The 25,630-nt window shown below is 42.8% G+C and overlaps 1 protein-coding gene across 1 annotated transcript in view; it reads right to left on the minus strand.

The window, feature by feature from the left end:
- Window positions 1-25,630, minus strand: part of CSMD1 (CUB and Sushi multiple domains 1) — a 1,651,174-nt gene that overhangs the window by 153,799 nt on the left and 1,471,745 nt on the right. Inside the window, exons 48-49 of the mRNA XM_045010124.1 lie at window positions 12,905-13,093; window positions 11,092-11,238 (exon numbers count right to left, since the gene is read on the minus strand). Coding sequence (XP_044866059.1) covers window positions 11,092-11,238; window positions 12,905-13,093 — 336 coding nt within the window. The remainder of the gene's footprint in view (window positions 1-11,091; window positions 11,239-12,904; window positions 13,094-25,630) is intronic.

The following is a 25,630-nucleotide window of genomic DNA, read 5'->3' on the forward strand; positions in this document are numbered from 1 at the left end:
CATACTTCAATTAAATGCATGAAATTACAGAAATACCCTTGATTTTCTAAAAAGGGAATTGACATTTAAAGAGGGACAATAAATATTACATTAATTTACTTTTCAACTAATTTAAGAAACAAAGGGATTATGTTTCTGAAGCAAGATGGTTAAAACTAAAGGCTTTTATTGGTTCTAGGAAAGCCTTAAGCGGCATTTAGTTTTGAATCTCTCAAGGGAAGTTGAGAATGACAGCTGAGGTTTAATACTATTTTCATTTCAGTCAAAAAAGAATTGCAAAGTGATCTCAACAGTTTTGCAGCTCTAAGAAGAAACTATTACCTATATGCTTGGATTATTTATTTTATTTTTTCTGCATTGCAGGAGAATTTATTAGCATGTTCTTTCTCTCTACTTTTTAAAATGTGGTCATATAAGGACAAACTATACTGAGGTGGCCAAACTTACTGATCTGCCAAGCCACATACAGCAATCTTCAAAAGTTCGAGAGCCATGCATGCCTGCCAGGGCTCGGGGCTTCATCCACATGGAAGGGGCCTGGTGGGTCTCGGGGCTTCAGCCCCACTCCTGAATCCCCGAGCTCCAGCATGTACATGTCACCGTGCTGAAGCCACCAAACCCCCTTCCCTGCTGGGTGGAAGCCCCTACTCCTCCACCCCATTGCAAGGCAGAGGTCCCGAGCTCCCCTCCCCCAGTCTGGTAGGTGGAGAATGAGGGGAGTTGTGGGGGGCTCTGTGAGCCACACTTTAACGGTAAAAGAGCCACAATCTGGTCACTCCTGAAGCATAGAGTATGTGTGAGCCTACCAAACAGCAACCTTAATGGGGCATAAAACAGGTGAGAGGTAGGCATCTGAATTACACAAAATGAGAAAACCCACTGAAAATGTTTCTTTTTTTTCCCTTTTTTCTGTTGTTGTTTTATTTATTACAGTAGCACCTAGGAACCTATCATAGATCAGAATCCCACTGTACTAGGCATTGTACAGACACATAACAAAAAGATTATCCCTGCCCCAAGGAACTTAAAGTACAAGTATAAGACAAGAGATGGATGAAACAAACAGGGGGACACAAGTTAACCATAAGACAATACGGGAGGAAGGAGAGACAGGGACTGTTTGGGTGAGGTGGCTGGGACTGGGAGAAGAGGCTAGAACTGGCCAGGGTCATTTCCTAATTGCTGAGTGCTTTATTAATAATATTGTTTTAACACAGTGAGGGACTGTGTGTGGGTGTGAGTGTGTAAAATATACATTTATAATAGCCACTTATTAGCAACAGACTCAGATTAGATCCACTTCAGAGTTTCTACGGAAGTGCTCAGAGCCCCTGCTAGACAGAAGCCTTTAAGCCTCATGCAGCACAAAGTTAATTGGGAAAGATGTCATGGATAGCCAATATGTCAGAAACTGTTCCTGCAGTCTTCCCCTAGCCAAAAGTCCTATTCAACTGGAGTTCTGCCTGGGTCAGCAGTGTAGAACCACCACAGTATACACAAAAGAAATTTTTAAGTAAACGTCAAAATCAATATTTGTAAACTATCAGGTATTCTTTGGAAAGAAGGACACAGGGTTGCCAACCCTCCTTGATATGTCCTGGAGTCTCCAGGAATTAAAGATTAATCTTTAATTAAAGATTATGTCATGTGATGAAACCTCCAGGAATACATCCAAAAAAAATTGGCAACCCTATAAGGACAAGTAGGTCAGCAGCTGTTTTTACTTTTCTTTTTTTTTCTTTTTTTCTTTCCTTTTTTTTTTGCAACTAAATGCCGTAACATTAAAAAAGTAACATTTATTTTAAGCTTTTAGTAAAGCTTGCAAGTGATAGCATCTGGAGAAAGGGTAGAGGAGAGTTTATGGTGTTTTATATCTGAATTCCTTCTGTAGTCACTCTATATCAGGGGTAGGCAAACTACAGCCCGTGGACTGGATCCAGCCCGTGGTGCCACTGGCACCAAGTCCCTGTGGCTCCCGGGTTGGGGGGCAGAGGGCTCCATGCATTGCCCTGGCCTCCAGGCACTGCCCCCCGCAGCTCCCATTGGCCGGGAATGGGGAACCGCGACCAATGGGTGCTTCGGGGGAGGTATCTGGAGGCGCAGCAAGGTCAGCGCATGCAGGGACCTCCGCCTACTCTCCCCCAGGGGCTGCAGTGCTTCTGGGAATGGTGCGGGGCCGGGGACAGGGCAGGCAGCCTGCTCTGGCCCTGGTGCGTGCTGCTGCCACCCTGGAGCCACTTGAGGTAAGCAGTGCTGGGCCAGAGCCCAAACCCCTCCTGTACCCCCACCCCCCAACTCCCTCCCTTAAGCCCCCTTCCTTCACCTTGCACCCCTCCTGCACCCCAACCCCCTGCATGGAGCCCCCTGCCACACCCCTCCTGCACCCCAACTCCCTGCCCTGAGCCCCCTCCTGTAGTCCACACTGCTCCTGTCCCCCTGCCCTGAGCCCCCTCCTGCACTCTGCACCCTTCCCCCTTCCCTGAGCTCCCTCATAGAGCCCGCATTCCTCCTCTGCCCCAATCCCTTGCCTGAGCCCCTTCCTGCACACCCGCACTCCCTCCCACACCCCAACCCCCTGCCCCAGTGCTGCATACAATTTCTCTACCCAGATGTGGCCCTCAGCCCAAAAAGTTTGCCCACTCCTGATCTATATAGTTTAGTAATCATTCAAAATGTGATCTTACTACTAACTAAATCCACTGGAGTTGAGGGTGCTGAGTGTTCAACAACTTGCAGGATCAGGCACTAACAGTGTTAGTAAAGAAGCAAGTATAAGGCAATAAAATAAAAAATGTCTAAAGGCTTGAGGGTCAGCTACTGCCAGAGGAAATGTCAATGTCAAAATTCCAGCCACTATTACCAGCACTCCATTTCTGTGTTTCAATGGGAATCAATGGGATAGAATGCTTATAATATATTCCAACCTCATACCTACAACTACAGAGATAAAATACTTTTCTTCTCCAATAAGACTTCTGAGACAGGAGCTGCACTGACTCTATGAGAGGATTAGCAGGTACGAGTGCAGTGATGCAGGAGTGCATTTGTCTAGGAACAACAAACCTTTCACCCACATTAATGACAAAGTGTAAGCCAGCCACTCCATTGACCTGAACTAGTATTGCATTATAGATTTAATTTACTTTTCTCAGTGACATATCACCAAAGATCTTTCAAGGCCTTCTAAGTATTAATGTTTTCTTCAAAGTAACACATTTGTACATTTTCAGTTCACTTATATCGGCAATGCCCATTTGTCAATTTTGACTAAAGACCAGCCAGTTGTAGCTGTGTCAGTGCAAGGATATTAGAGAGACAAGGTGGGTGAGGTAATATCTTTTATTGGTCCAACTTCTGTTGCTGAGATAGACAAGCTTTCGAGACACACACAGCTCTTCTTCAGGTCTCAGAAAGGTACTCCCAGTGTCACAGCAAAATGCAAGGTGGCAGAGCCACCCGGAGGATTCAGGGGGCAGGTCCCAGGGCGGAAGGACTCCCTGCCGCCAAATTGCAGCTGAAGACCCGGAGTGGCAGAAGCTCTGGGGGCCCGAGCCCCGCGAGAGTTTTCTGGGGCCCCCGGAGTAAGTGAAGGATCCTGCTCCAGGGGCCCCAAAAAACTCTCGTGGGGGCTTGGGGCAAATTGCCCCACTTCCCCTCCCCCCCCCGGGGCGGCCCTTCAAGGTGGAACAGATTGTTTAGCATAAGTAGTTAGCACATATTGTAAACGACTGTGACAGGGTATACCAGGCCCTTTGATGCTCCCTGCTGGAGGCCCTGCAGTCCTACCACACTGAGGAAAAGGAGCAGTGAAGGTGGGTCCTCCTGACCTTCCTAGAAAGGCTGCAGGGAAGCAGCCAATCAGAGCTCAGCTGGTTCACTTAGCGGGACATACAGGACCTGAGCAGAGCAGTTACTGGCTGGGACCAGAAAGGTAAAGAAGGAGTGGAAGACTGTGAGATTCCATGGGTAGAGAGACCCATGGAATCCTACTCAAGCAGGGATAGGACTGTGAAGTTTCCCAGGTGAAGAGGCCTTGGAGAGAGAACCCTGACTGAAAGGGGGCAGAGACAGTTACAAGCTCTCCAGGCAAACAGTGCTTCTATATCCTGGGAAATTTCCCAAAATCTTGGAATTTTTGAGTAACATGTTTGAATGAAAATTCCCAATTTCCCAAGTTGAAACATTTTACTCGCAAATTCCCAGGTTTTGGAAAATTTCCCAGGATATAGAAGCACTGTAAAAAACTTTATCTAGGAATTTTTCACCAGATTTGGGAAATTTTTAGCGCTAGGTTGGGAAAAGTTGCCATATAGTTGGGATATAGAAGCCCTGCAGGCAAAGAGGCCTGAGATAAGACCCTGAGAAATCAGGACAGAGACTGAGAAACTCTCTAAGGAGGCCTAGTAGAGACCCTGCTTAAACAGGGAGCAGACAGAGAACCCAAGAATGTGATGGGACAGAGTGGGAAGCAGCCCAGGGAATGCAGCAGTAGCAATTAGCAAAGAAAGCAGCACATGGCTGCTACCTGTAGGGTTTCTGGCTTGAGACCCAGAGTAATGGGCAGACCTGTGTCCCCCCACTGGCAACTGGCAGAGTGGCCAAAGCCCCGAGAAGGGGACAAGATTTGTTTTGGAGCCCGAGACAGGGGCTAGAATTTAAACAGGCCAGGAGACAGGGCTGAAGACTTTGAGAAGGCCAATTTTTTGTTGGATTGTATTATCCTGGAAAGGGTTCCTTCATGTGTCTGTGTGTGACTAAGCCGGTAGGCTGAGCTGCTGAAGACCTACCTGATGAAGGCAACTGCCAACAGGGGGTGCTGGGAACATAAAAAAGAAAGAGCGTAGGATCGCACCTAGCTGGTAGGAACCACACATGAGAGGCGAGTATCTTTCCCTCCCTTCCTCCTGCTCCCCCACCTCTCCTGGTCACAGGGCCTATTCAAGGTAGAATGGCCCATTAACATCTCTGCAGTCATAGGACAAAAAGACTGCAGAGATGTGGGTTATGGCTTATTACCAAGATCTGTAACCCACTAACCCCCTCTTTTTGTCCTATGACTGCAGAGGTGTTTACACGTCTACCTTAAATGGTTCATTGCAGTATGTGCTAACTACTTATGCTAAACAATCTGTTCCACCTTGCATTTTGCTGTAACTCTGGGAGTACCTTTCCAAGACCTGAAGAAGAGCTCTGTGGGGCTTGAAAGCTTATCTCTCTTGTGACATTAAACTCCATATTCTCTATAGAAATATGCTTATGATATGGATATAGCATAAATGAGATATACTTTATGCAAGATGGCTTATGTAAGATATTGTTGGAAAGTTATGATTTACTGAATGTGATTATCCAAATTGTAGGCCTGTATCATTTCTGTATCTGGAGTTAGGAATATTGACTATGTAGCTGTATTTCAAATGTGTTACTTTGGGTGTCACCCCCAACTAGCCCCTCAGGTACAACAATGAAAAAGACAAACAGGGCTGATGGCCCATTAGCAAAGATAATGGACTGTGAAAGGGTTTAGTCTTCCTGTGGACACTTCAGACAACCTGCGAGCAATCGCTGCCACAGCCCTGAAGAGATATGGGTCCAAGTGACCTGGTACGGGACCCTCACGTTGGAATGCCAGTATTTTTCCACTGGAAGACATAGGGTTCACGCCTTACACAAGAACTATATATGGCAGGGGAGTGATGTCATCAAGGTTCTCCTCTGCCTCCCCACCCAAAGAGACACTGGGAAACATCTAGAAGTAAGAACTAAACCAAAGGGGAGAAGAGTTAAGCCAAAGCTGTAAGTGGTCTAACTTGTGCATAATAATACCTGAGGTCTCAAGCTGCAGGCCAGTACAGCTGCCTTTCAAGACTTTCCATAATCTGCCTGTGACATTATCTCCTTCCCTACACTCACACTCTTTCTCTCTAATATCACACAGACACAAAATAATTTATCATTTCTCAAATAAAATCAATGAGGTGACAAATTTGGGGCTCTTTCCTCTCCCACAACAGAGAAATCCTCCCCAGTTGTTCCTTTTCTTTAGTCCCAAATAGCACTGAAAGCTCAGCCTTGTTTTTTTTACTTTCTTTGGGGTTAGAAGTTGGCACTGTGAGGCAGGAGGAAGGCTCCCTGAATCTATGTCCTGGTGCACTCAAACAGGGGACAATCTGGCTCTCAATAAAATATTTTCTGAAGTGAAAAAAATTAAAATGTTTTGTTAGTCATTGAAAACCTTGAGAGATACACAACCATATATGGCTCAAACACAGCAAAACCAATATGTTTTAGTGACATAGATAGTACAATAATCAGTGCAGAAAGACTTTTCCTCCTCATAGATGCTGCATAAATGATCTCTGTGGTAAGTGTCTAGAGCCGAATGTGTGTGTGTGGGGGGGGGAGAGAGGTTTATTTTATCCCATAAATGGTGACAAGGCCAATGGATCCACACACAGCGGCAAATCTTGTTCCAGCCTTCATGGTTACAGTGACATCATTGGCAATGCAACTACCCTTATTCCACTAAAAAACTGGAGGGCAGGATTTTGCAGACTATTCAGTTGGTTCACATTCCCTGCATAGAGCCCCTGTGCAGCAGTTTAAATTTAGGTCTGAAGGACGTGGCATGGTTGGGCCAAGGCAGACCCGCCGATGGGGGCGAGAGGGGGAAAGGTGGCAACTGTCCAGGGGCCTGGGCGATTTAAAAGTGCCCTTTTCCTTCCTGCCCTTGCTCTGTACTGCTCCTGAAAGTGGCCAGCACATCCCTGTGGCCCCTGGGGAGGGGGTCTCTGTGTGCTGCCCCCAGCCCAAGTGCTGATTCCACAGCTCCCATTGGCCAGGAACTGTGGCCAATAGGAGCTCTGGGGGTGGTACCTGTGGGCAGAGGTGTGTGGAGACCCCCTGGACTCCCCACATAGGAGCCACTGCCAGAGGAGTGTGCTGGTCGCTTTCAGGAACCACCCAAGGTAAGCACCAACCCCCTGATCTCCTCTTGCACCCCAACCCCTGCCCCAGCCTAGAGTCCGCACCCCAGCTTAGTCTGCATGTTTCATTTTATTTGTTTAGTAATCTGCTTTGTTCTGTATGCTACCTCTTTAACCACTTAAAATCTACCTTTTATAGTTAATAAACATTTCTTGATTATAATATAACCCAGTTTGTGCAATTCATAATTCCAGGGGGAGGGGAGAGGCTGTGCATACCTTCCTCCACATCATAATATACCTTTGGGTCTGCACTCCAAGGGAGGTGGGCACCTGAGTACTGGGCAAACTCCCTTAAGTCTTCCCAGAGCTGATCTCAGTGTCTGTGTCATTCTGCAGTTGGGTGTGGCCCTGCCTGTGTGCATGCCGGAGGAAGCTTAAGAGCCTGGCACAGCAAGACAGGTAAAAAGGGGGTCCATGCTGGCAGAACAGGTGGGCTCAGTGGTATCTCAGCTCATCATGTGGCATCTTAAACTCGTCACATCTCTCACCAACAAAAGTTGGTTAAATAAAAGATATCACCTCACCCACCTTGTCTCAACCAGGAAAATGACTGCCTGGCTTGTCATACTGCAATGCTTTACGACACATCACCAGTCAACCAATGCATGGACAGCAGCAGCATGGGTATACACTGGTCTGTATTTGCAAGATCATACATTTTCTTTCACTAACATAATCTCTTGCTGGATCATTTAAAACATTTAGGCTAAGATTGTCAATGTTGCCCCAGGGATTTAGATGCAAAATTCCCAAATAAAATTAATTTGAATTGAGTGTCAAAATCCCTTAGGTCACTTTGTAAATCCCAGCATTAGTGTTAATAATGTGATATTCTCTAATTATTCATTTATAAGGGAGCTGCCTAGTCTATCCAGAGCCTGCTCCCTGCACCCCCTCCCACACCCAAACACCCTCCCAGAGCTCCCACCCCACATCCCCTCCTGCAAACAAACTCCCTCCCAGAGCCCAACTCCTCAACCCTTTCCTCACCAAAACTCCCTCCCAGAGCCTGCACCCTTCACCCCCCCCGAACCCAAACTCCCTCCCAGAGCATGACCTTGTACCCCTTCCCACACCACAACTCCCTGCCCCAGTCTGGTGAAAGTGAGTGAAGGTGGGGGGATGGAATGAGCAGGGGGTGGGGCCTTGGAGAAGGGGAGGGGCTGGGGCAGGGCAAGGCTCTTTGGGTTTGCGTGATTAGACAGCTGGCAACCCTACCGGGCAGGCAAGTGGAAGCCCTGGCCATGCCAGAATAACGTGCACAGTAATGCAGCCAGCTGCTCACTGGACACCAGCCAGCGCAGGCGCAGCACCATCCAAATGTCAGGTGGACTGCGTCCACGCGGGTGCAGGTTGTGCGTGTGTGGGTGCCCATTCACAGTTCTGCCCAGAATTGCTGTTGGAGGACCTGGAACAGGGGCAAGTAACTACTGCTATGGGATCCTTCCTTCCTGTGCCCCTTGTAGTAGAGGAACCAGTGGGCTGAAGCAGCCTTTGGTGAATGTCAGCACAGTAGTTCTGTGGCTTGTTAAGTAATCATAGAATCATAGAAGAATAGGGTTGGAAGAGACCTCAGGTGATCACTTAGTCCAACACCCTGTTCAAAGCGGGACCAACCCCAACTAAATCATCTAAGCCAGGCCTTAAAAACCTTTAAGGATGAAAATTTCACCACCTTCCTAGGTAACCCACACCAGTGCTTCACCACCCTCCTAGTAAAATAGTTTTCCATAATATCCAGCATAGACCTCCCCCACTGCAACTTGAGACCATTGCTCCTTGTTCTGTCATATGCCATCACTGAGAAAAGCCTAGCTCTATCTTCTTTGGCACCCCCCTTCAGGTAATTGAAAGCAGCTATCAAATCCCCCCGCAATCTTCAATTCTGCCAACTAAATAACCCTAGTTCCCTCAACTTCTCCTCATAAGTTTTGTGCCCCAGCCCTCTAATCACTTTTGTTGCCTTCTGCTGGACTCTCTCCAATTGGTCCACATCTTTTCTGTAGTGGGGGGCCCAAAACTGGACACAATACTCCAGATGTGGCTCCAACAGTGCAGAATAAAGGGGAATAATCACTTCTCTCGATCTGATGGCAATGTTCCTACTAATGCAGCCCAATATACTGTTAGCCTTCTTGGCAACAAGGACACACTGTTGAATTATATCCAGTTTCTCACTGACTGTAATCTTCCCCAATAACCACCACTGAATAATAGCTACTCAGTACCCAATGAAGCCAGACTCTGTGGGGGAAGGATTGCCCCACAGTTCAGATCTATATGACAAAATACCATGTAGAGGAAAGTAGCAGCAGAGCTCATCCACTATTCACCCCATACCCATTAGCTAGCTACATAACTACTGTGGCTTAGGATTCCTTCCCTCCGCCCTGTTATGTTTCAATACCTTTTAGGCCAAGCATATCATTTTTGTTCAGGAATTGTTCAACTGATATTTTTGCTAATGTTATAATTCAATACCCCTTTATCTCATAACTCTGTGAATCATCATCTTGTCATTTACATCACAGGTTTTACATACAGTGTATTCAGACAGGAAAGAACAGATACTTTTTTTCTCTCTCTGCCTCACTTTCTTGATCTGTAAAATTGGGATATTACTACTTACCGTCCTCAGTAAAGCACTTTGAGATTCTCAGATGAAATTACTATTGTGACCGAATGCACCCTGTGTTCACACTCTACACACTATTGTAATTGTTGTACAAAATATGCCTTGTGAAGTATCATTTGAAAACTAATAACTCGCTCGTCAATAATATCATGGTGAAGTGTGTGTAGCAACATTATATGTAAAGTTACAAACATAAGCTGAAATTATGACTGAAGTGTGTTTACCAGACAAGTCTGGAATGGGAATAAACCAGTTTCTTAAAGACAAAAGACAAGCTAACACTTCTAGCCAAGTGTCTTCAAAGTTGACTAGCAATCACCGATCAAAAAAAAACATATGAAACCTTTTTCACCACAAAACTCCATGTCTCTGTCCTAATAGCAGGAAGGAACTTTAGGGATAACCCTCAGGAAAATGCATTTCAAAGGGTGACTGTATTGTCCGGCTATACTTAAGGAAGGATAGGAGACACTTGTTATGGATTTAATCAGGCTGTAACTTTATTATTAGATGTCTGGGACTACCCGACAGATAAAAGTGTACAGTACAGGTAACCCCATGTTTATTCTATAATTATCCAGGGGGTTCCACCAGCTCTCCCTCTTTTCCAGCCAAGTCCATCCAGAACATCTATTGGCAGAACCTTATCATACATGAGGGACTTTTACCAGCTCCCCCTCTTTTTCTATCCAGTTCCCTCCAGCAAATCCATTGCCAGAACCTTATCATCCACTCCCTCCTCTCATAGGAGGGGTAAGGTGGGCTATCCAAAAGGGAGTTTGGCTCCCTGCCATTCCAACCAGAGGAGTCCCAAACCCCACACCGTTCCATTCCTTTAACAAGCACTTCCTTTTTAAGTCCTTTACCAGGCCATTTATCTGGTCACTGGATGCCTTCCCTACAGAGTAGATGCACTGGACATCCACCACTAGGAGGCACCACCAGTTAGCTTGGCTGCCTAACCTCCCCAGACCCAGTCGAGTTCCCATCTTCCAACGGCCTTTTGTATACCAGCCCAAAGCCTGCTGCGTGGAGAAAAGGGTTTCCAACATCAGGGCTTTGTGTGGGAAAATTCAGGAATGCGAGTGTCTTGGAGTCACCCTGCAAATGGTAACCATGGCTGCTGGAAGCCAGAGTGTGACCAGAATGTTGCTGCCTGGTTGCAGCTATACACAGACACTTGGTGTGAGCTGCATGCTGGAGGGTTATTTATGAGGGGCCCAGGTTGGGAGCTACAGCAGAAAAGCATTGAGAGGCACCAAAGATTGCAGGACAGGTGGTGATACAACCCGTTGCTAGTCTGGACTGTACCCTGGAATGTGACAACTATATCATGCAAGATTTACTACTTTCAGAGAAGCAGTCAGTTACAGACAACTAGATGTGAATATTTTAGGTCTTAAAGTGTTACTGATTACTTTGTATAAACAGAGTATAATTTATTCTCAGCATATAACAGTTACTCACCTGAGTAACGTATCTTGAATCCCTTCTTATTGGTTGCATGGTCAGTTGACCAGCGAAGATATAGCTGATTATTTCTGCTTGTGAAGTTTAGTTGTCCAGTATGATTTCCACTTAAAGAAACCAACAAAGGGCTTTGCCCAGAAGAACCTTTAGAATCAGGGAAAATGAATGTTAATTGTTTAAAAAAAAATTGTAGCTCTTCTGTAATGAGATACAGACTAGTGACAAAGACTTTTGAGCTAAGCTTGATGCTTCTAATACTCCAACTAGAGCTTTAATGAAAGAAAATGATCCCAAATCATCCCTGGTATAACTCCACTGACTTCAGTGGAGTTAAACCAGAGATGAATTTAGCCAAAAGCGATTTTACATCACGAAGGATATGCTAGAGTCTAAGACTGGTGATTGGTAACTATATTAACTCTTCCCCTAGATTTAGTACCAATACTTGGATTCAATTAAAACTTAATGCATGAGTAAATAAGAAAGAATTACACAAGGAGCATTAAGCAATCTAAATAGGGGTTTTTAAAAAAAAAAAAAAAGAAAGAAAGAAAACAAACACATTGCTCAAGCCACTGGGGAAGTTCCAGGGAAAGCTGTGGCTGTTCTCTAATCTGGAAGATGTGTGCTGAGTAGTGAGGAGATAGGGAGAATCTTAATAGCTTTCCCCCACTAATTACTTCTTTGACCTCTCAGAGCCACGGAAGCTTATAGAGAGAAAACTGGCAATGTGAAAAGATTGCTAAATTTTGTTTTTATAATAAACCATTGTAGATTGCTAATGAATATTTTTATAACTGTAGATATTAAAAGATCAATTGATAAAGGAAAAAAGAGTGTCCAAATTATATTTACAACAGGACACTTCAGACCTCTTGATAATGATTATATCCTTTTGGGTATCCTGGTAACATGATGAAAATATGTCCAATGTGTACATTAATCAGTTGTATCATGCAGTCTTCTTGCTTAATAAGGGTAGATGTGATAATAGTTTCCAAATACATAAAATTATGTTACGTGGTGGTTTTGGACCAATTGCTCTCATTAATCAATGACAACAGAATAAGTAGTAATCAGCTTAAACTGCAGCAGGAAAAAAATAGTTTAGGAACGAGAAGAAAATTTTATGAGACCTGTCAATAGAATAAGGTAATAAAGGGCTGTGAAATCATCTTTATTAGATGTACTCAAGACTCATGATACATATTCTGCTACAATATAAAGAGAATGGACTAGATATTTGATTAGAAAGCACTTGGACCCTAAATAATTCTATGAATATAAACATATGGTATTTCAATCCAAGAGAATTGCATCACCAGGAATGGCAACATTATAAAGATAACATGCTAAATTCTGTGCTCAGATGCCCACATGTGATTTGCAAGAGTTGCATGTGATTTCTCAGCACAGGATTTGGCCCAAGAATAGTAAAACAGCTCTCTATCTAAACTATTATCTAAACTCAAATGGCAATAATTTATGGGAATCGAATGACACATTTTTTTGTTTTTCAAAAGATAGGTTCACAATGAAACCATATAATCATTTATCAAATTTCTTTAAAGAGATATTTAACTTTCCACATTAATCTAATAGGACAGACCTAACAAAACTAATCAGCTGCTTTTTCAAAAATACTGTAATTGAAAACAACACTGGATACCAAAGTTTAGACGTGAAGCAGAATAGTCATTTGGAGGTTCCAAACACATCATTGTCTGATGGCACCAACATTCTGGAAATTGAGTTTGTCTCATATCTATATTCATTGTTTGCATTCAGATGATAGTTAAATAACTCTTACCGTCAAATATTTCCAATTCATCAAACTGTTTTTCACTCTGAAACATTTCTACAAAAATAGAGATGTTATAGCTTGGTTCAACTTTAATAGTCCAGGAGCAGGTCTGAGAATTGGGGTAGTTGCCGGGGTAACCTGGACTGAGGATCACTCCAGATGAGTCTGTACGGATTTCATTTGCTGGGCATTGTGCTAAAATAAACAAATAAATAAAAATAATTAAAATGAATACAACTTTTGCCTTCTTATAACCTTTACTATTTTTAGATGTATAAATGAAGACTTCAGCATCAATTTTTGGTGCCTTTAAATCATATTGTACTTATGCACTAAATGTGGTGATCCTTCACTCAATGCAGCCAATGGTAAAACTCTCGTTATCAGATAGAGGAACTGGACTGGATCCTAACTCAGCACTCCGATTTATAAAAGAAGCTAATAATAAGAATATACAAAACAAAGATTTCAAGACACTCCTTACCCCAAGGAGTTTGCAACCAAGTAGACCATATGTACCCAAGTGCTGATGTGACTACCCACATGTGTGATGTTCACCACCCATGTGTGTGTACATGTGTTCTACTTACACTTTTATATTGGAAAATTTGGCTTGTCCCTTCCAACTGAGTTCTGAAGAATCAAACATTCTTTTTTTTGGGGGGAGGGGGGGGGGGGAGAATGCAAAATTCAAGTCAGGTCAAATGATTGCTACCATAACATGTCCATTAGTCAAAAGAGAGAAACTGGCAAGTCTAGCAATTTGTTGGCATGCAATGTTTTTAAAGGAATAAAGTGTAAATTCCTCAGACAATATATTTACCTTCAGTTCAAGAGTAGTTTTATTTAGCCAAGTGTATATAATTTCCCCACCCCCCCACCAGTTCTTTTAACTTTTAATTTTAAAGCATCACCCAAGTAATAATGAATATGAATGATTTTATGCAATGGCACAAAGTTCTGCAACTATCTCAGAAACTTCCTCAGGAGATCAGAGATGAACTGAGAACAGTGACTTCATAAGGCCAATTGATGGCAAAGACAGCTTCATAGGCCTCATTGGGTGCCTTCGACACTGCAGCCAGATCAGTGGCCACTGTGGTCACTATGAGAAGAACATTCTGGTTGCAGTCATTAGAAATTTCTAAACAGATTAAGGTCACTATTGAAGACCTGCCTTTTCAGGGCCATGAAAGAAAGTTGTGGACAAGTGTGTACAAAATATATATCTCTAATTGCACACCAGTTTTTTTATATTTTACTTATTACTGCAGTAAATAAGCATGAAGATTACTTTGGATGGTAATAGGTCATTACCATCTTCTTATTTTCTTTCTCTCCTAACTGTTCTCTAGCTTCCTCTGAATTTGTTGTTTGATTGTCAAACACTCTTGTACAGTGTTTGCAGGTGTGCTATAAATTAAAAAGTTGAATTCAAGTGATCCCCAAATACACAAAGCCTAGTCGCTCACATTCAATGCACTAATAAACAATTTCAGAATGTAAAAATATATTGCACTAGATCTGGAGTGATGTAGTATACACTGAAGTGGTATGTCCAAACCAAAAGCAGAGATAATGGGGGGACTGGGGAAAGGGAAGTGAACCATTTCCTACAAGAAGCATCAAGAAAGGCATCTTTGATAATCAGGCAGTTATAAATAGGATTCTTTTGTGTCTGAGGGGAATTTATCACACAAACTCTATTTTAACTCACAGGAGACCGATGTAATGATAGTACTTGTAGAGCTAAGATAAAAAGAGTGGTTTGGGTTCTTTTTATGAACTAACAAGAGTCACTTCTAGACACAGAAACATTCCCTATGAGGAGAATACATTCAGTTATATCTGTTTTTTTAGAAATGTTAATTGATGATTTAGTTCTCAAAAAGAAAAAAGAAAGGATATATATATATTGAAATGAAAGAACACAATCATGGATGGAAACTAGTAGCTAACACCGCCAGTCAAACAAACACTAAATTCACAAGGAATAAATAAAGAAGAGGAAGAATTTGAAGAAGTTATTCTTATGCTCACTGATTTAGTTCTTTCATGTGTTTTCCCTGGGTGCATACTGAGGCTACAAAGATGAAACCTCATTACACATGCTTAAGTTCTGCACTAAAATTATAATAAGCTGTGTTCTGGTGTCTGAATATGTTAGACATACTCTTCAAAAGTAGCATTCCTTTGGAATGTTGAGTTTACTGCCCTGGAGATGTAAATTATTCTATATGTACTAAAAACCCCATCTACAGAAACACCTTTTAAAAGAGATGGAAATGAATAGTGCCAGAAAAAAAAAACAATAAAAAAGGTACCTTTTCATGTTCCACAACAGCTGTGTCCAGGTTTTCTGGAGCAATTACATGTGTTTATACCAGAATCAGCCAAGTAAACTCTACTTATACTCCTTATTACAAATCAAATGGAAATATAGCTTTATTAATAATCTGCTGAGGCTGTATATTATGTAAAATGTTTCATCCAGTGGAGAAAAGTATAATGCAGTGTCAGAGAGAAGGCTTCTTTTTGACCCACTCATATAGTCAATGCCTCAGAAGTATGAGGGTTTCAGCACTAGTAACAAATGGGACATACAAAGAATGCATGCTACAAAAGACTAATTAGTTAAGTATATCATACAGAATTTTACTGGAAACCAGACAAAAATAAAACAAATATTGCTAAAATCCCACCGCAAAAAAGTTTTTGTCTGTTTTGTTGAATACTGACATGCTAATTGAGATAACAAAGGGGCTAATCCTGCACCAGTGACAAAACTTTCTTGACTTCAGTGGTGCAGGATCAAACCCTAAAGGAGAAGGAATATATTACAAAGAGAGAGGAAAAAAACATAAGCACAAGTATATATACATTGAGAAAATGTTAAGGCTGCATGAAGTATAGCTATCAATGGTCAAAAATGTCATTCAAAGCTAAACCAATTTTTCACAGGATCACTCAAAAATGTCACACTCAGCATGGGTGGCTTCATTGCCAAATTTAGACTCTTAGTTACATCAGCACAGAAGCTGTTCAAAAAACATCATACAGCTTGTTTTTTTTCATAACAGAAAAAGTGTATTTCTTTTGTTTTCCTCTTATTCCCAAGTGGCTGAACCATTTTTACTTAAACTGTCCAAATAAAATTAATCTTCAAGAAGAAGTCAGGCCTCAAAATTCCTGGAAAATTTCAGACCTATAAGTGAAAGTTCCAGATCATTTTGAACAGCTAAAAAAGGGGATTACAATGGAAATTCTTAAGCAACCTTACTTCAAGCAATCTTTTCTGCCATAATATATAAAAACACAAATGCTTCTATGAAATAATATTTTGTATTCAGACTCACAAAAGGAAAGGTGAAGAGAAACTAAAAAAAATGGAGAAATAAAATTTAAATTATTATCTTAATATTTTCCCAGAAAAATATACATTTTGCTTTAAATTGACTAAAATTAGTGGTCTAGGTGGGCTAGGAATAACAACAAGTAATGTTGTTTTCCATAAGAGAAAACAAAACATAAGAGAAAACAAAACATATTTAACGAAGCAAACAACTTGTGTGCGAAGAAAGGAAATTACCATCTTCCATATTACCATCTTCCATCTTCCATATCTTCTGACCAAAATGTTACCACTAAATTCATTCTCTCTCACAAACACACACCTCCAACCCAACAGACCTCTTCATTCAATATCTCCAATGTTTTCTCTCAGTTTAATTGTCATATTTGAAGCAGGGCCGCCCAGAGGGGGGGGCAAAGGGGGCAATTTGCCCCGGGCCACGGGCTCCGCAGGGGCCCCCAAGAGAAGAGCGGAGGCTCCCGCCTCCGCCCCTCTCCTGGAGCCTCCGGCCGAGCCCCTGAGCCCCGCCCCGATCCGAGCTGCGTGGTGAGGGGGCGGGGCTGGGAGCTCCAACGGGGCCTGAGCCCCGCCCCGCTCAGAGCGGCGTGGGGAGGGGGCGGGGCAGCTGCCTCCACTCGGCGTGGAGCTCACAGCCCCGCTCCCTCACCACGCGGCTCTGAGCGGGACGGAGCTCAGGCCCCGCCGGAGATGCGCTCGGGTAAGAGGCTGAGGCGGGGGGGGAAGCGGGACCCGCTGCTGCCGCCGCGCAGCCCGGTCTTCGGCAGTGGGGGGCCCCTTCCGTTCCGGGACCCGCCGCCAAAGTGCCCCGAAGACCCGCGGCGGGGGCCCCCCGCCACCGAATTACCGCCGAAGACCGGGCTGCGCTTCGGCGGCGGGTCCCGCTTCGGCGGTAATTCGGCGGCGGGGGGCTCCCGCCGCGGGTCTTCGGGGCACTTTGGCGGCGGGTCCCGGAATGGAAGGGCCCCCCGCCGCCGAAGACCCCGGACCCCCGGAATCCTCTGGGCGGCCCTGATTTGAAGTTTATATGCTGAATTACAAAGCCCTTCATAATTGTGCCTGTCTACCTATCTGCTTTGATTTATCTCCATGTCAATGCTCTATTCAATCATTCTGGCTTATTTCTCCTTTCATTCTCATTCCTCACTCTGCTTCAAAGGTGAAATCTTGTCCCCACTAAAGTCAATAGAAATTTCAATATTTACTTCAGTGGAGCCAGGATTTCACCTCAGATCTTTATCATGGAATCCACTATGCTTCAAATTTCCCCCCTCTTTATCTGCCAAACATCAGTTCCTTCAACTCCTTCTTGAAATCCATCTCTAAAAGTAATACTTTCTTCTCATCATCAATAATCCTAATGTTCTCCATTTCCTGCACTGCTGCCATCTATTTAGCTTAACATAATTTATAGCTCAGTCTTTGAAGGACAGCTGATGGAAAATGAAAGTTGATTAGCTTCAATCAACGACAGACCAAAAAGACTTCAAATGGTTTTCTGATGAGCTGAAGACCTTGTACAGTGCACATTCTAATCGTATCAGCCATATTTGGAATGAAGATGAGTCGCTGTTGCTGACCAATTATGGACAAATTCTGAAAAGATGGGCTGAACACTTTAAGAACATTCTGAACTGCCTGACCACAATGTCAGCACCAGTGCTTGATGATCTTGAACAATTTCCAATTCAAGACCAACTCTCAATTCCACTGAACATATCTGAAGTATGGAAAGCTGTCAAGCAAATATCAAACATCAAAGAAGTGGGTCCAGGTTGTATTCCCTGCATAGATCTTCAAATATGAGGGCCATGAGCCGATCAGGAAGCTCAATAACCTCTACTGAAAGTTTTGGGAAAAGGAGGCTGTGTCATGGGAACTTAAAATTGTCAACACTATTCACCTTTACAAATCGGAAGGCAAGTACACTTCTTGAGGTAAACATTGTGGCCTCTCGCTCCTTGCTACTGCAGGAAAGATACTTGAGCAAGTCTTGCTAAACTGGCTAACTGATCAATTTGCAGAGAAGATACTGCCTGAAAGCCAATGTGCTGGGAATAGTACTTCAGATGTAATCTTTGCACTTTGGCAAATTCAGGAGAAATGTTGTGAGAAGACTCAAGGTATATATGTAGTTTTTGTTGATCTTATTAAGGCCTTTGATTCTGTAAACTGAGATGGCTTGTGGACAGTCCTCCACAAGTTCAGTTCCTATGAAAAGTTTGTCAATATTATTAAATCTTTTCATGCAGGAATGCAATTCGTGTCCTTGACCATGGCTGCTTCTCAAAACTCTTTGTTACCAGTAGAGTAAAACAAGGCTGTGTTCTTGTGCTAACTTTATTTAGCATCGTGTTTACAGCAGTTCTAATAGATGCATTCAGAGACACTGATTATGGCATTTATGTGCAATACCATATAGATAGAGATGTCCTGAATTTGCATTATTTGCATGCAAAGACAGAAGTTTTGAAAACAATTGTTCATATATTACTGTTCGCTGATGATTGTGCTTTATTGGCCCATATCCTCAAGGACGTTCAGTTTCTCATTGACTTCTTTTTGCACATGCAGCAAAATGTTTTTTTTTCCTTAATAATCAGACTAAAGATAGAAGTCATGGTCCAGTCTCAACCAGAAAGTACTGCAACTTCTCAATTTGTGTCCACTGACAATATAGCATTCAAAGTCATTGAAAAATGTTGCTACCTTAGCTGTGTCATTTCACAAGATTCCATTAATGATGATGATCTTACAAAGTACATTAGTGCAGCCAGCTATGCTTTGGAAAATTTCAGCATGGTCTCTGAAATGAACTGGGTGTCAGACTGCAAACAAAAATTGATATTTACCACACCATCATCATGATCACCCTCCTCTAGCACTGCGATACATGACTTATGAGGAGAGGCTGAGGGAACTAGGCTTCTTTAGTCTGAAAAAGAGAAGACTGAGGGGGGATTTGATAGCAGCCCATGGTGGCTATTGTGGTCTGAGCACCACAGGCATGTCTGTCAAAAAGATGGCCAATGTTACAGGGTGCCCTGCCCATTTAAGGGGAAGCAGCGTGGTGTGGCAGGTCAGGCACTGGGCTGGGATTCAGGAGCCATGGGTTCTCATCCAGCTCAGCTGGTGACCTTGGGCAAGTCAATTCCTCTCTCTGAATTTTCCCTCCCACTCTTCATCTGTCAAGTCTATTTAGATCTTTGGGCCTCTCTCAATGTGCACATACATCCCCTTACACAGTAGGCCCTGATCTCGGTTGGAGCTGCCAGTGCCACCACAATACAAAGCAATTAAGTGAGAATTTTCCCTGTTCCACAGACCCAGATTGGCAGGAAGGGCAAATTCCATCCCTCGAGACCTGGTCTGGCTCATATATTAGGAAAAACTTTTTCACTTAGAGAGTGGTGAAGCACTGGAATGGGTTACCTAGGGAGGTGGTGGAATCTCCTTCCTTAGAGGTTTTTAAGGTCAGGCTTGACAAAGCCCTGGCTGGGATGATTTAGTTGGGAATTGGTCCTGCTTTGAGCAGGGGGTTGGACTAGATGACCTCCTGAGGTTCCTTCCGACCCTGATATTCTATGATTCTATGAACTATCTGAAGAGGGGTTCCAAAGAGGATGGAGTTCGGCTGTTCTCAGTGGTGAAAGATGACAGAACAAGAAGCAATGGTCTCAAGTTGCAGTGGGGAAGGTCTAGGTTGGATATTAGGAAACATTATTTCACTAGGAGGGTGGTGAAGCACTGGAATGGGTTACCTAGGGAGGTGGTGGAATCTCCATCCTTAGAGGTTTTTAAGGCCCAGCTTGACAAAGCCCTGGCTGGGATGATTTAGTTGGTGTTGGTCCTGCTTTGAGCATGGGGTTGGACTAGATGACCTCCTGAGGTCTCTTCCAACCCTAATCTTCTATAATTCTATGATACATGAACTAGTTATCAATTCCACATAAAATACTTGGACCAATTCCATCTATGATGTCTACTGCGGATAATGGGAATTAAATGGAAAGATTTCTTTCCAAAAACTGACGTCCTTGAGTGCTGCAACATCACAGGCCCTGAAGCTTTTATAGTGATAATACAGCTGAGATGGTGTGATCATGTGGTCTGTTTGTCTGACAGTGGAAAATGAAGGCTGTCTTTCACAGAGAATTACAGATCAGAACTCACTTTAGGGACAGACCAAGAAAACATTACAAAGACACTGTGCGACCAACCATCAATCTTGCAATGTTGACATGAACACCTTGGAGCTCTTAGCCCATGATAAGATCTGATGATATCAGCTCTGCCACTTCAGACTGAAAGATTTCATGAGCTCATGGACTGCTGTAATCAAAAAGAGATGTATGAGGCATAACGGTAAAGGCAGCTCACATTCATCTGATACAACTGTCTTCACCTGTAGCACCGTTGGATGGGACTGCAGGTCTGATACTGGCCTTTGGTTTCATCTCAGGACCCACAATAAATGACTGTAGCTCATCCATCGAACACAATAGGAGAATCTATCATCAATAGTTCAATCTATTTATTTTAAGAAAGAGGGGTGATATGATCACAGTTTATAAGTACCTACATAGAGAACACAAATTTGACAATGGACTCTTCAGTCTAGCAGACAAAGGCATAACAAGATCCTGTGACTGGAAGTTGAACCTAGACAAATTCAGACTGAAAATAAGATACTATTTTTAAAAGCGAGGGTAAATTAACCATTGCAACAATTTACCAAGGGTTGTGCACGATTCTCATCTCTGGCAATTTTTAAATCAAGATTGGACTTTTGCCTAAAAGATATCATCTACTTAAGCAAAGTTTCTATTCAGGGAAGGTCTATGGCTTGTATTATACAGGTCAGACAGATGATCACAATGGTCCCTGCTGACCTGAACACCTATGAATATATGAATCTTGTCTTGCATTTGTCTCACCTTTCTTATTTGGATTTCAAGTTCTTCAGAGTGAATGAACATGTTTTAGTTTTGTCCCTAAATAGCATCTACATTTATGGTGCTATACAAATATTTTTTTAACAAGAAAAAAGAAAATGGAAAACATTAATTTTAGTTCATAATCCACAGTAATTTAGAATTATTTCAGTTTGAACATTTGTATAATATGAATTTTAATATTGTATGTTTGCACATTGATTTAATAAATTACAGTATCACATACTTTCACTTAATTTTCTCCACTTTTTCTCTTTCTTACTTCAAGTTATTTTCTTAATACCATTGCCAAGAGCAATTCCCACCTATAGTACATAAGTGCTGAAATCACTGCAGACTTCACTACATCTGAGCTGAACGTTTCTTCAGTAGCAATCTCTGGTTTAAAAAATGCACAATAGCTCCAAGAAAGAATAGTCTAAAACTCTCTCCCCAGAGATGCATCCACTTTGGCTCATGTTAAAAGTCCAATTTACAACAGAATGTTTTGGTTGTCTGAATCATCATGCCTACTCCACATAATGTAATTATTATAACATATTTTACATAAAAATAAAAACAATAACCATGTTTACTTATTTTATTGACCAAATGTATAAGAGCTGATAAGTAAAACAGTCAAGAACTGTAATGAACTGGGATGTTGACCTGCAAAGCCCTGGATGTCTGTTTCTGCTTGGCTGAGGGGCAACACTACTGTCAGAATTGGATACTTGTGTCAAAGGAGCAATAATAAAAAAATCCTTTGTTCTGGAAGAGTTATGTAAGACCGTAAGAATGGCCATATTAGGTCAGACCAATAGTCCATCTAGCCAGTATCCAGTCTTCCAACAGTGGCCAATTCCACAAGATTCAAAGGGAATGAATAGAACAGGGCAATAATCAAGTGATCCATCCCCTGTTGTCCTCTCCCAGCTTCTGGCAGTCAGAAGCTTAGGGACATCCAGAGCTTGGGGTTGCATCCCTGACCATTTTGGCTAATAGCCATTGATGAATCTATCCTCCATGAACTTCTCCAATTCTTTTTTTTTTAACACAGTTATAAATTTGATCTTCACCACATCCCCTCGCAATGAGTTCCACAAATTTACTATGCACTGTGTGAAGAAGTACTTCCTTTTGTTTGTTTTAAACCTCTGGCCTATTAATTCCATTGGGTGCCCGCGGTTCTTGTCATATGTGATGGTGTAAATGAAACTTCTTAATTCACTTTCTCCACACTATTCTTGATTTTATACACCTCTTTCATATCCCCCCATAGTCATCTCTTTTTGAAGCTGAACAGTGATAGTCTTTTAATCTCTCTTCATCTAGAAGCAGTTCCATACCCTTAATCATTTTTGTTGCCCTTCTCTGTACCTTTTCCATTTCCAATATATCTTTTATGAGATGGGGCAACCAGAAGTGCATGCTGTATTAAAAGTATGGGAATACCATGGATTTATATAGCGACATTAGGATATTTATTGTCTAATTACCTAATTAGGTGCTAGATTTTTTGACTGCACTTTGAGCAGATGTTTTCAGAGAACTATCCACAATAATGCCAGGGTCTCTTTCTTGAGTGGTAACAGTTAATTTAGACCCCATTATTATGTATTATTATTATGCTGGGATTGTGTTTTCCAATGTGCATTACTTTGCATTTATCAACACTGAATTTCATCTGCCATTTTGTTGCCCAGTCACCCAGTATTGTGAGATTCCTTTGTAATTCTTTGCAGTCAGCTTTTGACTTAACTATCTTGAGCAGTTTTGTGCCATCTGCAAATTTTGCCACCTCACTGTTCACCTCTACACATATAACCTATACTACACATATAACATGCTTAATACAAACCCACCAATGCAAGGAAATAAAAAAAATTAAGCAACCTAACAGTACATACCCTCTACTCCCCCACTGATGGACTCTCACCATACTACACTGACATACACCATGCATTATGCACAGCAACCTTAACTTTTCCTGTCTTCCATCTATTTGCACACACCTCTTTATCGGATTATTATCCCAACAGCAGTACTTGGTCTAATAGGTGGTTGAGTTGAGAGATGGTAGTTTGGTAAGGGGTGTATGCAGAAGTTTGTCTCAAGGCAGTGATGGAAGAACATGTGGTGGTAGAGAAGTGCAACTACTGATGGAGAAGATTTTATCAGTGAGCAGCTATGCATGAACCCTTCTTTTTAGGAGGATACAATCAGACAGAATAGTACAGCTCCTTATGGAGAAAATTATTTATCTTAGAGATGTTATAACTGATGGATAATGGATTCATATAAACTTAACATGAATAATCACTAAAAATGAGCCTACATCCAAAATTGTCCTTTAAAAAGACCCCAAATTGCACCAAATCAGCTCAGGATCCATCTCTCATCTATTTTTTGTATAAACAGACAACATTTAAAAAGATATCAGTCAACAATTGTAAATAGGAAAACAATATTCCTTATGTATTGTACTGGTTATGCAGAATACAATGCTTAACACTGATTAGAGAAACACTAATGAATTTGTAATGTGGATATGCATAGGGAGTCAGGTGAATGAGACCAAAATTGGAGATATACCAGACCAGAAATGGAAGGAATGAGACTGAAGAACCAGAGGCAGCAACAAACCTCATGGAACACAGGAGAACTTCCTGGTACTCCATAATTTGATAATTTAGTTCCCTACCCATTCTTTTTTATCGGTTTATCATCTGGCATAAATATATGTTCAGACACTATAAGTGGCAATCATTTTGTCTGAATATTTATAAATAAAGGTTAAAGTTGATGAAGCCTAAATTGGTGCATGTTCCCTTTCCCACCTTATATTCCCAACAATACACACACATATTATAGGGGGACTCCAATTATTAAGGTTGTTTGACACTTCCCATTGAAAGACCCTGTTTTCAATTTTTTACAACTTTGCCAAACTTTAACTGTTCAGGCTGAAATTGTATATGCTGGATATCTACCTCAGACTGATTTATCAAAGAAAAAAAGCAATTTCAGCCAAAACAATCCAGCCATTTCTGAGAATAAGTCTAGGGAAAAAATACATTGTTTTTCTCAAGTTAAACATTCTGGAAAACTTTTTTCTTGAGAAGCTCTAGCACTCCCGTGCTTTGGAGAAGGGATTTGAAATTTGGTAGAGAGATAGCCTGTATGTCAGAGATTTGCCTTTTGTTGTTCCTGTATCAATCCACATAAATTTGAACAACCTATAAGCCTTTGAAAAAAAATCAGAGTTCACACACACTCAGTAGAGACTTGCTAGACAGCTAAAATCTCTGATGATTCCATTTGTGTTGAGCAGGACTTTATCTGCAACTGCAGCTCTGGGCTGCTGAAGGCTGTGCCAAGACCAGGTTCGGACACAAAAATTGAGAGCAAGGATCCTGTCTCTCCTGTGCTCCCAGTGACCCCTTGCTTTGCCTACACAGCATGGAGGAGGAAGCTATTTGATTCAAATGCAGAAGGGACATGGAGGGGAAGAGAAGAATAGATTAATCTAAGGTTCCTGGGGGAAGGAAACGAGACTGGAGTCTGGGGACTAGAGGAGGGGGAAACTGGGCATTGACTTGCAGGGGCAGAACAGGCACTGTCTGGACAAAGAGACTGGGACAGGGAGCCAGCAATGGGGGAGACTGGGAAAAAGAAACAGGAAAGGGGAGGGGAGGAAGGGTGAGGTTGAATGAGTAGCCTAGAGAGGATGTCTGGGAGCCTGTGAGGATGAGTAGCATGGTCAGGAGGGTGTGTGACAGAAGGCCAGTGGAGATGTTAAATTTGGATAAGGAGACTGTGGACAAGGGTGCTACTGGGAATTTATGGGCATGGAGAATGAGGCCAGGAGGGGAACAGACAGACTGGGGGCCAGGAGACACTGGGATGGGGAGTCCAGAAAGGGAGACTAGGCATGTCTAGGCAAGGAGATTGGGATGGGAAGCCTGAGAAGTGGAGACTGGGATTGGCTAAGTGAGAAGAATGGGACTGGGATGACGACTGGGATGGGGAAGAAACAGGACTGGCAAATGGACAGGTGGGAAAGGATAAGGTAGAAGGGGTTAAGGTTTTTTTTTGGGGAGGAGGGAAGAGGGAGACGGGCAGAAGAGTCTGTGCCCATCAAAGCACGATGCCCTCCAGAATCTGGAATAGACAGAACCCAAGATTCCTGAATCTCACCAGTCCTCTGCTGCAGGGCCGCCCAGAGGATTCCGGAGGCCCTGGGTCTTCGGCGGCGGGGGGGCCATTCAGGTCCAGGACCCGCCGCCGAAGTGCCCCCCGCCGCCGAATTACTGCCGAAGCGGGACCCGCCGCCGAAGTGCAGCCCGGTCTTCGGCGGTAATTCGGCGGGGGGGGGTCCCCGCCGCGGGTCTTCGGGGCACTTCGGCGGCGGGTCCCGGAACGGAA

This window comes from Mauremys mutica, chromosome 3, assembly GCF_020497125.1.
Source record: "Mauremys mutica isolate MM-2020 ecotype Southern chromosome 3, ASM2049712v1, whole genome shotgun sequence".
Lineage (NCBI taxonomy): Eukaryota > Metazoa > Chordata > Testudines > Geoemydidae > Mauremys > Mauremys mutica.